At 50.6% G+C, this 17,245-nt stretch overlaps 1 protein-coding gene across 1 annotated transcript in view; it reads left to right on the plus strand.

The window, feature by feature from the left end:
• Window positions 1-4,211, plus strand: part of TGM2 (transglutaminase 2) — a 41,027-nt gene extending 36,816 nt beyond the window's left edge. The window contains exons 11-13 of the mRNA XM_075528760.1: window positions 145-305; window positions 2,117-2,253; window positions 3,674-4,211. Coding sequence (XP_075384875.1) covers window positions 145-305; window positions 2,117-2,253; window positions 3,674-3,824 — 449 coding nt within the window. The 3' untranslated portion in view covers window positions 3,825-4,211. The remainder of the gene's footprint in view (window positions 1-144; window positions 306-2,116; window positions 2,254-3,673) is intronic.
• Window positions 4,212-17,245: the final 13,034 nt, after the last annotated feature.

The following is a 17,245-nucleotide window of genomic DNA, read 5'->3' on the forward strand; positions in this document are numbered from 1 at the left end:
CGGAGGCAGGGTTAGAAACGGCCTCTCGGAGCTCAAGTGCTCCCCCACTGGATTCTGGTCCTGCCTCCCCAACTGCTCCCAGAACTAGAAGGATTTGTGGGGGTGCAGCTCGGCAATCACACGCTCCCCTTCTCCCTCCTGCAGAGAAGAGCATCCCCCTCCGCATCCTCTACGAGAAGTACTGCGACTACCTGACCGAGTCCAACCTCATCAAGGTGCGGGGCCTCCTTATCCAGCCAGCCCTCAACAGCTACCTGCTGGCTGAAAGAGACATCTACCTGGAGAATCCGGAAATCAAGATCCGGGTAAGGGATGGGCTGGGCCCCCCAGAGAGCACCCCACAAATGCATGCACCTGCAGCCCTGTAACTCCCAGGCCTTTAGAGTCTCGGGCCCCCAAATCGCAGCCTCATCAAAGTAAAGCATTATGAAGGCAAAAGAATTAGGGTGAGCTCTAGAACCTCACGATGATGCATCCTTGGGGCAGATGAAAGAACATTGCCCCAGTGCCCCTTAAAATGCTAAACTAAAGCTGGGCCCGCCAGGCTCTAGTGGCCCATGTGGGGTGGGGTAGGGTGGGAAAGCAGGGGCTAAGGGGTTAAGGAATCAGACTGCCTGGGTGTGTGCCTGAATGGCCTTGAGTTCAATACTCCACCTTCCTATGCCTCAGTTTCTTCGTCGGTAAGATGGGGTTACTAATATGCCCATCTGTATGAGAGTTGCATATGCATGTAGATGGAAGCAGGTGGAAGAATTGCGGGCATATTATAAGAGCTTAATAACAATGGACTACTGGCACCATCACCATCGCAGCAGTTCAGGCAATGGCCCCTCAGCCCAGAACCCCACGTGCAGCATTGCAAATAAATGGTCCACCGCTGGGGCCTGGGCCCTGAGCACTGCCGGAGTCTCCGCCCGGAGCGAACCCCGCACCTGCGTTCCGCTAATCCTCATGAGGCCTGAGTTCAGGCATTTCTCTCCCATGAAGACAGCAGGGTGGCCGAAGCGAGATCAGCAGCCCACCGCTGATTGCTTCCAGGTGGAGGTTCCGGCCGACCTCTTCTCCAAAACACATCTACCAATTGTGAAGGCAGCATCCCTCCCGCGGCGCTCTGCTCTGCGCTGCTCCGCAGGCCTCAGCAGTGCATGGCAAGGGCCACACAGTACTCACAGAGCTGCCCCGCCTCCTCTGCCAGCCATGCTCTGGCTGCTGTTCCAAAGCCCTTTAGCTCCCTGAGGCCCCCACTCTGCCATTAAGTCTCAGTCCGAAGGCTCTCAGTTTTCTGGCTCAGGGGGCCATGGAGCCCCCTCTATTCTGTCTCTGTTGCTACCCTTTCTCTGTCCCCGTTTCTCATTGTCTCCACTGTTAACAGCTCTCTCTCTCTCTCTCTCTCTCTCTCTCTCTCTCTCTCTCTCTCTCTCTCTCTCTCTCTCTCTCTCTCTCTCTCTCTCTCTCTCTCTGATGGTGAGGTCCCATACCCACCCCACCCCCTGCTCTGAGATTGGCTCCCTTCTAAGCATAGCAAAGATCAAATTTAACCAATCCCCTCATTAGAGTTCCATACACCTTATTTGCATGATCTCACCCCTACAAGGGTGCCATGCACCTTATTAAGATCATGCATTTTTAGCAAGTTATCCAGGCCCCCTGGTGGGCGGGACCTCATGGGCATAGCCCACCCATGCCTGGCGGAAGTTACGAGACCATGTCTGAAAAGCCATATCAGAGCGATCCGCTGTGCCATACCAAGGTTCACAGGGGATAGCCATTTCCCCAGGGTCACACAGAGGAAGGAGCAGGGGCCAGCCCAGCCCCCCACCTGTGATCTTCCCACTGCAGACCCTAGAACAAGCATACGCTTTGTTTCCCATCCCCTACTCCCACCCAAGTCACAGGGCACCCCAGGCAGAGGATTCTCATCCATGCTTTCCAGATGAGGAAACTGAAGCACAGAGTTAGGAAGTGCTGGTGGCAGCCCGGGGCATGGCCCATCGAGCAAACACTGAGCCGAACTGTCGCAAATGCTGAGATGGCCCAGTCAGTGGGCCCTGCGGCCTGAGGGGCTCTGGGCATGGCCTGCTCCGTACTACCTGACGCTGCTTCACCTCTTGCCCAGGTCCTCGGGGAGCCCAAGCAGAGGCGCAAGCTGGTGGCCCAGGTGTCTCTGAAGAACCCACTCACGGTGCCCCTGTCAGGCTGTTGCTTCACCGTGGAAGGGGCTGGGCTGATCCAGGAGCAGAAGACCGTGGAGATGTAAGTGCTGGCTGAAGTGGAGGGTGGGTGCTGATGGGGTGGGGTATCCTCCCCTGGCCCTAAATATCTCCATGCCATCCCCCAAAGACACCCTCTCACACCTGCTAATCTCTCCCCATGTCTACTCAGTCACCCAGCTTGCCTGGTTCCAGCCCTCACACCCCTGCTCAGCATCCAGTTCAGCTCCAGAACACATGCTTCTCCACACCCCACCCCCACCCCAGACCAACAAACTCACTGCCCTGGAGTCTGTTCTGAAGCCTAGTGACCCCGTGGGACAGGGTAGAATTGCCCCTGTGGGTTTCCGAGATGGGCACTCTTTATGGAGTAGAAAGCCTCCTCTTTCTCCCAAGGAGCAGTTGGTGGTTTCAAACTACTGGCCTTGAGGTTAGCGGCCCAAGGTGCAACCCACTACACCCTCAGGGCTTCCCGGGTCCTCATGTAACCTGAGCATTGCACCCCAGATGTCTACAGGCCTATGTGCACACACGTGCCTGTGTGGACGTATCCTCACACAAGGGTATTCACATACATACCCCCGCCCCAGCACCAGCACTTACACATTTTACTTTCCAAATTGTGAACTAAAAGAGAGACGATATCAAGAAGTCCATGTAGAAAAACAAAGTTTGGAAACTGATTGAAGTAGCAATTGTATATTCTACTTGGCGTGATTGAGATTTGGTGATATGATATATGTATTAAATCACAACTAATAAAAAGAAGAGGTAGGCATTTTCAGTAACTGGATGACAATTGGGAAAGTTCATCTAAATCAGTGGTTCCCAACCTTCCTCATGCCGCGACCCTTTAATACAGTTCCTCATATTGTGGTGACCCCAACCGTAAATTGTTTTCATTGTTACTTCATAACTGTAGTTTTGACACTGTTATGAATTGGGCAACCCCTGTGAAAGGGTTGTTCGTTCGACCCCCAAAGGGAGAACCACTGGCCTAAATCAAAGGAAGCCAGTCTGAAATAATAAGTATGAAATATAAAATAAATTGAGATTGAAAGCCAAAATGAACAGACCTGAAAAACAGTATTAAATTGGCTTAACAAAGCCTTTTCTTGTAACGGAGGTTGAAACAATCAACCTCAGTTGAAATCCTAAAAAAGGAAATGTGACAGAAATGGTTTCTGGGGTGGACACTACAGTTTCTGATGAAGCATGTGTGCCCAGCCGTGTTACCATGTCCAGCTGTGGCCATCTGGCATTCCCCCTCTGACCCGCAGGGACATCGTGTCCCCAGTGCACACATGGGCATGGACAGAAGCAGGACAGAGTGTCCAGGCCCCCAATATGGTGAAGGGACCTGTTTCCTTGTTGCCATTCATCAGCTGTTTGTCGTACGGCCTAGGGTGGGGGGAAGCAGGCCTGACCCCTCTCCTCACCAACCCCACCATCTCTCTCCACAGCCCGGACCCCGTGGAGGCAGGGGAGGAAGTTAAGGTTCGAGTGGACCTGATGCCACTCCACGTGGGCCTTCACAAGCTGGTGGTGGACTTCGAGAGTGACAAGCTCAAGGCAGTGAAAGGCTACCGGAACATCATCATTGGCCCCGCTTAAGGCCTCCTGAGCCAGCCCCCTTCAGCCCGCTGAAAGCCCCCAACTAGACCCCAAGCTTGATCCCAAGTTCATAAGCAAATTCTGCCCCTCAAGCCCCAGACCCCACGTGCCCACTGGGGGACCCTCTGGAGTGAGCCATACTGGGAAGGGGGGTGCACAGCCTTCAGGGAGGGTGCTGGGGAAAGCCCTGCTGACAGCCAGCACTTTGCAGCTTCGCACAGCTCCGGGGACAACAACGTGAGCCTGCATGCAGATGTTCTGTATAAATAGCGATCTGTTGCACTACGGTTGGGTACACGCTTTGGGGTTTCAAGCAGGCGGTAGATATGCTTTGAACCACAGGAGCCAGCCCTGAAATAAAAGAGTTTATTTTTCACATTCTCACAAGGCCTGCCCTGGTCCTTTGGGAGGTCTGAGGAGGGTGGATGGAGGAGGGCATCCCCTGGGGACCAGCCACATCCTGCTGCAGGGCCTTCCCTGAGCCCCAGCCCCTCCCTGGGGTGGCAGTCCTGGCATTCAAGGCCCCCTGCAGTCAGACGCTGTCCCTGGGATCTTTCCCCAAACAAAGCATGTTGGTGCTACAGCCTGCGAGCCTCAGCCTTCGCACATGCTGAGGCACACGCAGGCCCTGAGGCTGGCGAGCCCTTCCTCTCCCTTCTCTGCCTCGCCAATGCCTACGCATCCTACAAAGCTTAGCACCTACAAAGCCGCACCTACAACCACCTCTTCTTTGAAGCATCCCCCAAGCTCTTCACGAGGCCCCCAGACCCCCTAGTATGGGCACCAGTGAGAGCATGTAGCGCAGTGAACTTTAAGCCCCCTTGGCATCGCTGACTCCCTCTTCTTCCTATCAGAAGTCCCCCAGGACAAGAGCCCAGTATCTTTTAGATGGGACCAGTTATGGTCCAGCCGATTCAGACTCCTGGAGCCCCCATGTGTGGCACAGAACACTGCGCCCCACAGGGTGTTCGATGACCGTGGCCTTCGGAAATAGACCGACAGGCCTTCTGAGGTGCCTCTGGATGGATTCGAAGCACCAACCTTTGGATTAGTTTCTGAGCACTTAACTGAAGCTGAGCTGGTGCCATCCAGAGACTGGTGCCTCTAATACGGTGGGCACCTAATACGAGGGCTTCACAAGCTCTGAGTCTGTCCCGCCGGGTCGTTGTGCATCGACGGGGGGGTCAGGGGGGAGGGCGTTGGGTCTTTTCTGCGTGATTCATGCCCGAGTGGCTATGTGAGTGTGTTGCACAAGGCCATCCCAGTCCCATAGAAACAGCACTGGTGTCACCTGCACTTTAAGATTCCTGGGTGGCACTGTGTGTTAAGCCGGGCTACTAGCTGCGGGATTGGAGATTCACACACCAGTAACCGCTCTCCAGGCGAAATAGGAGGCTGGCTGCTCCTGGAAGATGTACGTCCCAGAAACCCAGTCTAGGGTCTCAGTGAGTCGGACTAGAATCCCGGGCAGCGGGTGGTTCAGGAGCCGCTGTAACAGTCCAACGTGTATCTAGCACCCTCCCATCCGAGGCCATGAGTCGAGTCTGACTCATCGTGACCCTGGGTTGAGTTTCCGAGGCTGTATTTTTTTTTACATTTTATTAGGGGCACATACAACTCTTATCACAATCCACACATATACATACATCAATTGTATAAAGCACATCCGTACATTCTTTGCCCTCATCATTTTCAAAGCATTTGCTCTCCACTTAAGCCCTTTGCAAAGGTCCTCTTTTTTTTTTTTTCCTGAGGCTGTATTTTATGGGAGCAGACAGCCTCATCTTTCACCCAAGGGGCAGCTGGGGGCTATGAACCTCACACTTTGTGACAGCAGCCCAGTGCTTACCCAACAGCCCGTCGGGGCTCCTTCAGTCAGCCCTGTGTATCTAAAACACCACCGGTTTCCACATGTGGTCGGTATAAACATTGTTGGAGGTACTTTGTCCTCTGGCTTTCAGGCTGAGCTTTGAAGTCCAGTGCGCGCTTTGCACTGAGAGGGAAGCTCCATGTGGACTGGCTGCCATTTAAGCGTTCTGTCGACACAGCTGGCTGGAGTCTACCAGTTGGACCGTGGCTCCCCCAGTGCAGAGCCCCTTCATCTCACTTCCCATCACCTAGGCCTTGATGATTGTTGAGCGAAAAGATGATGGAGGACGGCCCCTGCCCTGGGGAAACTCGTGGTGAAAGGCATGAGGCACACACAGATGATAAATCACAATAAAAACATGACATCCCCTTGGCTGCTGGCTGCCTCTGTCTGTTCCCCTGAACATGACATGCAGGTTTGGGGCCCTGGGCCGCCAGAATTGTAAACATTGGTGATCCGCTGAAGAGCAGGAAGCACTCCGCCCTTTCACTGAGGAAGGGCATTAGTTCCTTTGTGGAGGAAAGTAGGGTGTTACCCAGACGCCTTGCCCCAGCAGCTGGTTTCCCTGGGAGCCCAGGAGCCTCGCTTACCACCTAGAAGCTGGAGCCTAGGCACTGCTGGAATCTGCAAAGCCTGCACCAGTCTGTTATGGCTGGAGCCAGAAGCAGGCCAGCATCCCCTATCTTCCTACCTTCCTGTTCTCCCACGGGCGGGCTCTAGGCCAAAGCCAGATGGCAAGGGACTCTGGGAAAGTGAGCTATTCAGGAAGAGGTGGAACTGCTAAGCTGATGCCCAGGTTGCTGCCTTTGCCAAGACACACCATCATCACCCCTTAGGGGACTCTCAGCCCCCAAAGCCCAGCTCCAAGGAGGCCTTCTCTGCGAAGCCTTCCCGAACTACCACCAACGTGGTCTGCGCTGCATGTTGTACCAACTCCTGCAGTAGACACTCGTCTGCGTGGCTGGCCCAGGCCTGGAGCACCTCATGAGCAGGGTCAGGACACACCTCCAGCATGGGGGTCACCAAGCTGCGTGTGAGACTGCCAACTCTGACTTCCCCTGAAAGGGCAGGATAGCGCTGCCCCACACAGCTCTGCCATGGGAAGGCATACTTGAAGACTCTTCTCCTTTTTTTTTAAATAGTTTTATCGGCATCGGTGTCGCATATCATACAATATAATTGTCCGATCATCTCAAGAAGATTGGTACAATCATCGCCACCATCCATTTCAAAACATTTTATGCTCATTCCCATTGTTGTTGGCTCCCCATTTGCTCCCCTCCCTCCTGCCCCGCCATGCCCTATGGACAATTATCCATCCAATTACTGTCTCTGCATTGTTGCGAGGTGCCATCAAGTTAGCTCCAGCCCACGGTGACCCTATGCCCACCAGAATGAAACACTGCCCAGTCCTGAGCCATCCTCACAACTGCCCCTATGTCCAAGCTCACTGATGCAGCCACTGTGTTAGTCCATCTCCAGGGCCTTCTGCTTTTTCACCTCCCCTCCGTTGTACCAAACATGGTGTCCTTTTGTACCGTCTCTAGAGATCTACCTATAGCCTGCATTTCATATACCAGAAAATCATACAAAACACAAAAAGAAAGCAAACAAACAAAAACCAGCAACAATGACTAGACAACACAGAAAAATCTCAATCAAAAGCAGAAACTATTAAAAACGGAAACAACTTTAATGTGGCTCAAAAGAGATCAAGTGATAAGGCGTTACATTTTTAAGCTAACTACACCTGACATAATCAACAAGGTCGTGTCTGATAACAAGGCTATTCACACCCCTTGACTTTGATTGGAAAGGATTCGCGGGAGGTGTAATCCATGGGGGGACCCTGAAGATGGATTTGGGGCTTCCCCTCTCATTCAGAGCCTTCTGAAAAGTTGATGCTCATAATTGAAACTCTGATATCATTCCCTCCTTCAGAATTGGATAATATTATTTATAATCCTTGGATCACCCAGGCTGATGTACTTCTTCCACGTGGACCTAGGTAGTTGATGTCTCGCTTGCTTCAAGACAAGCCTTTGAGACCCCAGGCAGGGGCCCTGGTGGCATGGTGGTGATAAGTTAGGCAGCTACACCACAACTCAGCAATGCAAACCACCAGCCACTCCGAGGGAGAAAGACAGGGCGCCCTACTCCCTTTATAAAGAGTGACAATCTCAAAAACTCACAGGGACAGTTCTCTCGTGGAAGGTGGGATGACTCGATGGCAGTGAGTTGCTGATTTCTTTTTGTCTTTGGGTTTGTTCTTGCTGACAGCTGACAGCATCTGCTTTCTTCACCACACTTTGCTACAGCGCCCGTAGCTCCAGTGATCTCTTCACGAGGGCGAGCACCGAGCAGGGACATGTCATAAGAGCATAATTGTTCGTACATTGGGGCTAGAATTAAGGGCAAGCTCACAATCCAGGGAGAGCTGCTATTTGTATATGTCTCTGGTTCACTGTAGAGCCGTCATTCTCTTTTGTGATAGAGAACATTATAAATCATCCCGCCCCCCGGGGGTGGGGGGGTGCATAGAGAGTTCTATTGATAGTGACATTAATTTATCCATGAGTATAGGATTTAAGACACTATGGAGAAAACAAAACTATACAGGTCTAGGCTGGCTTTTCAGACCCCAATATGTAAATTGCTGACATGTACTGATTAAACATTGAACCAACTGGACGCTATTTACAGGAACAATGGGGCTCAGAGATGGGACAAGATTTTCAATAAGACTCATTTTACAAACTATAGCATTGGCTAAGCAACACAAGTTTAAGCGGGCTTCCAATCGCCGTGCAGGAATTGTTTACTTGTCCAGATTAAACTCTGAATGACTGAACACTGTTTGCACAAGCAATGGGAAGCAGCTCCCCCCGGTTTACCCACCCAGATAAGATAGACTTTTCTGAGACATACAAGTCCCCCCCGCCCCCACCCCATCTTGATTTCGCATTTGCAGTAATCTTCTATTTTCGCTCTGGTAGGAGTGCCTGTTGATTTGGCATGACCTCAGCATGTGCTGTATGGCAGCGACGGTGTGGTCTTCTCACATCTGAAGAAACTCACCCTGCTAAGGTAACAGTCGGTCTCCTCTGTCGGTGTGGTTTTTAAGATGTGCGTAGAAAGTGGGTGATACGTGGTGTACAGGCACTGGGCAGGCTCTCTGCCTCATTGCTTGGGAGACTGGATTCGATTGTATGACCAGAGTGGAAAAGTATGCTGTTTGTCTCAATGTTTATCTGATAGGAGTGGACTCATCCGGTATTTGTCCTTTTGTGATCAACGAACTTCACTCAGCATAATGGTTTCCAGGTCCCTCCGTGTCATGAGGTGTTTCATGGTTTCAGGGCTGTTTTTGAGGGACAAAGAGAATTCCACTCTGTGGATGAACAGCGTTTCCTTATGCCTGCTTTCCCTGATGCACATTTGGGGTTTCCCCCCAGCTTCCTGCTATCGTGAACTGTGCTGCAATACACATGGCAGATCATGTCTGTATGGCAGATCATGTCTGTTGGTGTTCTGTCTCTTATTTCTTTGGGACATATGCCCAGCAGAGGTACTGTGGGGTCATGGTATTTCTGTTCCCAGTTGTTTTAAGTAGCCTCATAATGCTTTCCACCATGGTTGTACACCGGAGCCTCTTCTGACTAGCCCTAAGCCTGCCCACTGCTGGGAGCCCACTCCCCAGGGCTTCGGGATGAACCTCTACAGGACCAAGTGGGTGGGCTCTGCTCCCTGGCAGCTCCTTGCTGCAGGGCCCCCACTGGAGCTCAGCCCATACCTCTGGAGCCAGGGGTCTGGACTCAGACACTCAGCAGACCCAAGATCAACATCTGGCTCTGCCGTGGATTTGCGATGTCGCCTTGGCGGTCTCTCAACCTGTCTCTGTCCCACGTCCTTATCTGTAGAAAGAGACGAACGTTGTGTCTGGTTCATGGCTGATGGGCAGGCTCAGTCTACCAGTACACAACTGATTCCTGGCCCGTCGTCATAATAGCCAGTATTGACTGTGGGTCAGAAACCTGGGTGCGCCCGGGGTGACTGATTCCCCAACTAACCCTGTTGGGAGAGTGTTGTTAAGATGATTGCGGTGGAGATAGTTGGGTTAGAAGGTACTAACTTATTTAATCTCTCTTTTGACCCATTTTAAAGCTGTTTGCATTAAAACTAAAGTGCACGCGGAAATACACACGGAGTATGCCCCTGGTGAATCCCCTGGGACACAGCCAGGGATGTGAACAGCCAGGTTGACATGCAGAACGCTTTGGCTAGTGGAGGATGGCGAATGTAGTTAGGTTAAAATGTAACCTCGTATCGTCTGATCTCCCCTTTGACCCATTTTAAAAGTAGTTCTAGTTTTTAATCTTTTCCATGTTCTTTTTGCTTGAGGTTTTTCTCTGTTTTACTTTGCTAAAGTTAGTTTTTTGTTTTGTTTTGTGGGGTTGGGGGGGATATAGGTTTCTGTACATGAAATCTAGGATTGGTAACTCTATAGAGACTAACTTGATTAATCGTTTCTTGGGAATATGGTGGGAGCAGGCTGGGGGGAGGGGTTGGGGAGCTACTGACAATGAGTACAAGAGGGAAGAAAATGTTCCTAAATTGATTGTGGCAATGATTGTACAACTCTTCTTGATGCGGCCAAACTCTTGCATTGTATGATGTGTACATTATATGCCAATAAAACTATTTAAAAAAACAAATTAATTAAAGAACTCTGTCAGCCTCTTCCTTCATTTTACAGATGAGGAGACAGAAAGAGAGAAGTTAAATCATTTGCCCCAAGTCTCACATATCATAAGCTGTAGAGTTGAGAGTTAAACTCAAGCCTCGGGGCCCACCCCAGGCCAGAGCAGGAGACCGCTGCCAGCTCCAGGACTTATGAGACAGATGCCGGCACGCAAGCCCTGACAGCTGTCACAGGGTGGGGACGGGTCTGGTCCAGCTCATCCTCCCTCCCCTAAGAGCTTCTCTCTCCTCCAGCTGATCTTGCTTACCTAGGATGCCTGCCATCTCATCCCATCCACGGGAAGCCAGCAAGATGTTGATGGTGTCCAGGAAGAACTGCTGAGCAGGAAGGGCATTTGGGGCTTCCCAGAAGTACATTCCCCTTGGGGCTGGGATTGCATGAGCACCTCCATTCTCCCTGCCCCCCTGCTTTCCTCTCTGATGAGGAAAGGCACAGCCACAGGCACCCCGCAGCAGCGAAGAGCCCAAGCAGCAAATACCAAAGGGACACCAGCAGCAGCCCAAATAGAGGTGGTGAACCTGTGTTGGGGTACACACACAATGGGCTCACCTGATTGGGAACAAAGGTGGCAGCTCCCCACCACCCCGGTGCAGTCTGGTAACCGTTAGACTGCTAACCACGCCAACGACCCCAACTCACCCACGACTCCACAGGAGAAAGATGCAGCTGGCAGCTTCCACAAAGGTTTCCAAAGCCTCAGAAGCCCTGCACCCCGCGGGGCTGGACGTGGCTCACTGGCAGTGGGTTAAATGCTGAGTGGAGAAGCAGACACATATACATCCCCACTACCTAGTCCTCTGAAGCCCAGGCACTGATGACCTGCAGGGTCGAAACTGGGATGGCATCCAGGGCAGGGGGTGGGCAGGGGGACTGGCATGGTTCCGGTTTTTCCCATCTGGGTTCCGAGAAACCAAGTAGGTTCGGTTTGTGGAAATGGCGATGCATTTGGACTGTGGTGCTGGCGAGGAGCATGGATAGTGCATGGGCTGCCAAAAGGACACATCCATCTGTCTTGAAAGAAGGACAGCCAGAGTGCCCTTCAGCAGCAAGGGAGGCCGACTTGATCGCCTATACTTTGGACAGGTTGTCAGGAGAGACCGGTTTCTGGAAAAGGAAATCATGCTAAGTGCCAGCAAAAAATAAGAGGCCCTCGAGATGGATTGACCCAGTGACCCCAACAATGGGCTCCGATGTGAGGACGGCTCTGAGGACAGTGTGTCCTGCTGCTTTGAACAGGGAGGCTATGAGTAGACACCTCCCAACAGCCACCACTGCAGGCTGCAGCCACCGAATGGTGCTCTCTTTGGGTGGCATCTTGTCCTTGTCAAGTGCTGTCAAACAGTGACCCCGTGACACAATGGAACAAAATGTCTCCGGGCTATGCGCCTTCTCCCAAAAAATGTCCAGAAATATAACTCCTCAAAGACTCTGAGATAAAATCAAAGAGGGCTGGAAGGGAGGGTGTCCACCTGCATTGGGCAGCCCTGCCAGGTGCCCTGTTGTCCCTGTGGGAGCCTGCGGCAGATCAGATGCCTGGGGTGGCTCCACTCCAGCACCAAGCTGAGTGGCCTCAGCAGAGCCTGGTCTTCCCCACGACCTTCTCTGGGAGATGGAGAATCCAGTGGGACATCACTCCTAGGGGGGCGGTGAAGCTTCATTGAGATTTGTTGACCTTGGAGTCAGGTAAATCCAAGACTGTGCTGTGACAAGAACTCAGAACAAACTAACTCACAGCCTTCCAGTCCTTTCTGACTCACACAGATGCTCTGGGGCCGGGTGGAACTCACTGCCCTCTATGGGTTTCTGAGGCTACACATCTGCATAGGAGCAGAAAGCCTCCGCTTTCTCCTGAGGAGCGGTTGTTGGTTTTGAACTGCTGACCTTGCAGTTAGCAGCCCAACGCATAATTCTCACAGGAGCAGACCAACTGGGCTTGCACAACCAGGACTCCTTTAGATGAGATTCTTCACACGTGAATTCAAGATTGTAGGGGCAGGCATGCTAACTGCGTCCTTTGCTGTGATCAGAGTGTGACCTAGCAGGGACCATGTATGTAAGCCAGGCTTTTAGAATCTCTGCCAATTCTTTTCACAGACCATTAAGGCAAGGATTGACAGGCCCTTTTCCCAGATGGGAAAACTAAGGCTCCGAGGTTCAAAACTGTCACTCAAGGTCACCCGGTGTGTTTGAGGCAGGGCAGCGGTGAGAATCCAAGTGGCTCTCCCATGGCACACCACAGAAGAGCCTAGAAATGGAGGCAAGAATGTGTTCCCCAGACCCTGACGACGAAAAGTAGCATGGTTCCCCTGCCAGCCCTGCGAGGTCGGAGGAAGGCAGAATCCGAAGACGCCGTGTGGCCCGGCATTCCCACTCCTGGGTGCAAGACCTAGAGAAACGAAAACGATGTCTTCATGAAAACTTGCAAACAAACGTTCCCAGCAGCGTCATCCCCAACAGCCTGAAGACAGAAGCCACCCCATACACGCATGAAATCGTGAATCAGTACCTTCCATGTGGAATGTCCACGCAAGAGAATATTACACAACCGTGAAAAGGAACGAAGGAGGAACCTCGAAAGCATTATGTTAAGCCAGGGGTTCTCAACCTTCCTAATGCCCAGACCCTTTCATACAGCTCCTCATGGGGTGGTGACCCCCCCCCAACCATCAAACTGTTTTCATTGCTGCCTCATCACTGTCATTTTGCTGCTGTTATCATGTAACTATCTGATAGGCAGGATGTATTTTCATTGTTACAAATTGAACATACTGAAAGCATGGTGATGAATCACAAAACAATATGTAATTACATATTCTGAAATCTTTATTTCTAATGACAAATAAATGAAAGTTTGTCTTGAAGCATGGTGCGTCATGGCTAACAGTCTTCACACCGGGTACTCGTAGGTGGGTGTATCTGCATGTGGACTGACCCGCCTGGAGACGGATAGAGGAGTGGTGTCTCAGTTCCTAAGACCATCGGAAATATGTGCTTTCCAATGGTCTTAGGCGACCCCTATGGAAGGGGCGTTTGAGCCCCCTCAGGGGTCGCATCCCACAGGTTGAGAACTGCTGTGCTAAGTGAAGAAGGCAGTCACAAAGGGCCACACTCTATTACTTCACTCATCTGAGCTGTCCAGAAGAAGCAATGATATACAGAGAGACCAAGGTGGTTGCCTTGGGCTTGGGGGACAGGGAGTTTGGTGGGGTGACAGCTAAGGAGTATGGGGGTTTCTCTCTGGGGTAACGGAAAGGTTCTAAAAGTTGGTCGTGGTGACAGAAGCACAGCTCTGTGCCTATACTAACGACATCCTTCCAAAGGGTGGGCTGTGGGGTATGTGAACAGGTAGCTCAGTAAAGCTGTTTGGGAAATAAAAAGAAGAAAGCCTGGGGAAACAGAAGAAGGCTGAGGATCTAAGACCAGATTCTGACTCGGGAGGTTGGCCTCTACATGCGGGGTCCCCTCGGGAGAAACACGTCTCTTCCTGAGTCCTAATGACCCCTGTTGCCGAAGTGGGGAGAAGAGAACTGGAGCAGACAGTCTGTGGAATGCCACCGTCACGCATTTCATGACATGGACGACGTCATCATCACTATGTCTTGTCCGTGTCATGGGGCCAAAGGTCAACTGGGGGCTGACTACTTAACCCCGAATCCTACATCAGAATCTCAGCAATTGCCTCCAGGGTTGACTTCAATGGGCCGCCTTTTATCAACATCCTGTAAAAAAAGACTGCAGGCATGGGTGCTGATGAAGGGGGAGGAGGAGAGAGTGGAGCTTATCCTGGCCCACCAGGCCTGGAGGACGATGGCCTCAATTAGAGCAGCCAGTCCACAGAGAGGACCACATGGTCAGCCCCACTGTGAGACATGACGCCCCTCAGTGAACCATAGCTCTACAGAGGACATCACCAGAGACACAGTGTGGGAATTGCGCCTGATCTGATCCCGCCACACCGAGGCAAAACACTAAGTGGGTGCAACAGAACAGCAAGGGAACAGAGCGGCGATGTCCCCAAGGAATTCTGAAGGTGGACTCCCGGGCCAGGGCGTGGTACACCAACAGACTGTACTGGAAAACACTCCTAAAGGACAACAAACGATCCTTGAACTAACTATAAGCTTTTCTTTCTTGTATTTTGTTTTGTTTCGTTTTGTTGTATATTGTTGCTTGGTTTTGCTCTGTCTTGTGTTTGTGCATGTTATGATCTCCGCAGGTCTGTCTAAATAAGATAGGCTGGATGAACAATCTGGAGGAGAAAACAACAGGATCAACAGTTCTGGGGGGAAATGGGAGAGGAAGAGGTGGGTGGTGGGGGAAGAAGTGGAATTAACAAACCCAGAGACAAGGGGGGAGTAGGGAGGGAGGGGAAAAAAAAGAGGACCTGATGCAAAGGGCTTAAGTGGAGAGCAAATGCTTTGAGAATGATTGGGGCACGGAATGTATGGATGTGATTTATACAACTGATGTATGTATATGTATGGATTGTGATAAGAGTTGTATGAGTCCCTAATAAAATGTAAAAAAAGAAAAGAGGAGGAAAAAAAAATAAAAACAAACCCAGGGATAAGGGAACAACAAGTGATCCAAATTGGTGGTGAAGAGGGTGTGGGAGGCCTGGTTGGGCATGATCAAGGGTAATGTAACAAAGAGGAATTTCTGAAACGCTGGTGGGGACTGAGCATGATAGTGGGACAGGAGGAAAGTCAAGGGAAATAGAGGAAAGAGCTGGGAGGCAAAGGGTATTTATAGAGGTCTAAATAAAGACATGTGTATATGCAAATATATTTATATATGAGGATAGGGAAACAGATCTATGTGCATATATTTATAGTTTATTATTAAGATAGCAGAAGGACATTGGGACCCCACTCAAGTATTCCCTCAATGCAAGAATAAAAATTGACATTCTATGATGCTCACCTTTCTGACACAACCGCTGAAGACAAAGCAGGAGCATAAGCAACTGTGGTGAAGAAAGCTGATGGTGCCTGGCTATGAAATATATAGTGTCTGGGGTCTTAAAGGCTTGAAGGTAAACAAGCAGCCATCTAGCTCAGAAGCAACAAAGCACACATGGAAGAAGCACACCAGCCTGTGCGATCACGAGGTGTTAAAGGGATCAGGTATCAGGCATCATCAGAACAAAAAATCTTGCCATAGTGAATGAGGAAGGGGAGTGCAGAGTGGAGATCAAAAGCCCATTTGTCAGCCACTGGAGATCCCCTAGCAGAGGGGTCTCAGGAAGGAGATGAGCCAGACAGGATGTGTTGTAGCAACGATGAAAAATACAACTTTCCTCTAGTTCTTAAATGTTTCTTCCCCACCCCCAACCCCACTATCATGATCCCAATTCTACCTTGCAAGTCTGGGTAGACCAGAGGATGTACACTGGTACAGAGAGGAACCAGAAACATGGGGAATCCAGGATGGATGATCCCTTCGGGACCAGTGGGGTGAGTGGTGATACTGAGAACGTAGAGGGAGGGTGAGTTGGAAAGGGGAAACCGATTACAAGGATTTATATGTGACCTCCTCCCTGGAGGATGGACAACAGAAAAGTGAGTGAATGGAGACGTCGGACAGGGCAAGATATGACAAAGTAATAATTTATAAATTATCAAGGGTTCATGAGGGAGGGGGGAGCAGGGAGGGAGGGGAAAATGAGGATCTGATGCCAGGGGCTTATGTGGAGAGCAAATGTTTTGAGAATGATGAGGGCAATGAATGTACAAATGTGCTTTACACAATTGATGTATGTGTAGATTGTGATAAGAGTTGTTTGAGTCCCTAATAAAATGAATTTGAAAAAAGACTGCAGGTGGTATTGTGGATTGAATGATGGTCCCCCCACAATATGTTGAAAATCTTAATATCTATGCTGGACCCCTGTTTGCCTCGTGGTTACACGTTGGACTGCTAACTGCAAGGTCCAAAATTTGAAACCCCCAGCCACTCTGTGGGAGAAAGACCGGGCTCTCCCATCCCGTAAAGAGTTACTGGCTCAGAAACTCACAGGGGCAGTTCTGCTCTGTCCTGCAGGGTTTCTGAGTGGGCATTGCCTCAATGTTTGGCTTTTGTGTTTTTTGAGTTAGATTTTTGGGTTTTTGCGCTGATGGTTATAGTCCTATTTTTAATGGGATGTCTTTGTTGTGCCGATGAGGTAGGGTTAGTACAGGGCGTGTTTTGTGTCAATCTCCTTTGAGGTAGGAAAGAGATTAAACAAGTGTGCCAGGTAGAAAGGGGATAAGAGAGATGGTAGGACACGTGGAAATATCCAGGGACCCAAGGAGAAGAAGCTGAAGAGACAAGGACCTTCTCTGAATTTAACATCTGAATTCAACATCTGCCTTTCTGCACTGTGAGGAAATAAATGGCGGCTTGTGAAACCAGCCACGGTTGGGTTCCCATGCTCCTAACACTGAATAACTGAGACAGAGGGAATCCAGGCAACATTTCTGGCGCTGTGGAAGTTGGATGAGCTCACAACATGATTATCCTGAGCTCATCTTTAAGCCTTTACCCAAACACATCCCTGGAAGTCTTCTAACTAAGCAACAAGTAAAATAAATAAATAAATAAAAATAATTTTTTTTTACTAAGCAACAATGTAATATAAATAGCACCACTTGTCTGTCAGTTTGTAATATGTGTGTGTTGCTGTGATGCTGGAAACTATGTCACTGGTATTTCAAATACCAGCAGGGTCCCCCAAAGTGGACAGGTTTCAGCAGTTTCCAGACTAAGAAGAGACTACGGGGAAGGGCTCAGCTATCCCCTTCAGAGGAA

Source organism: Tenrec ecaudatus, chromosome 12 (assembly GCF_050624435.1).
Source record: "Tenrec ecaudatus isolate mTenEca1 chromosome 12, mTenEca1.hap1, whole genome shotgun sequence".
Taxonomy (NCBI): domain Eukaryota; kingdom Metazoa; phylum Chordata; class Mammalia; order Afrosoricida; family Tenrecidae; genus Tenrec; species Tenrec ecaudatus.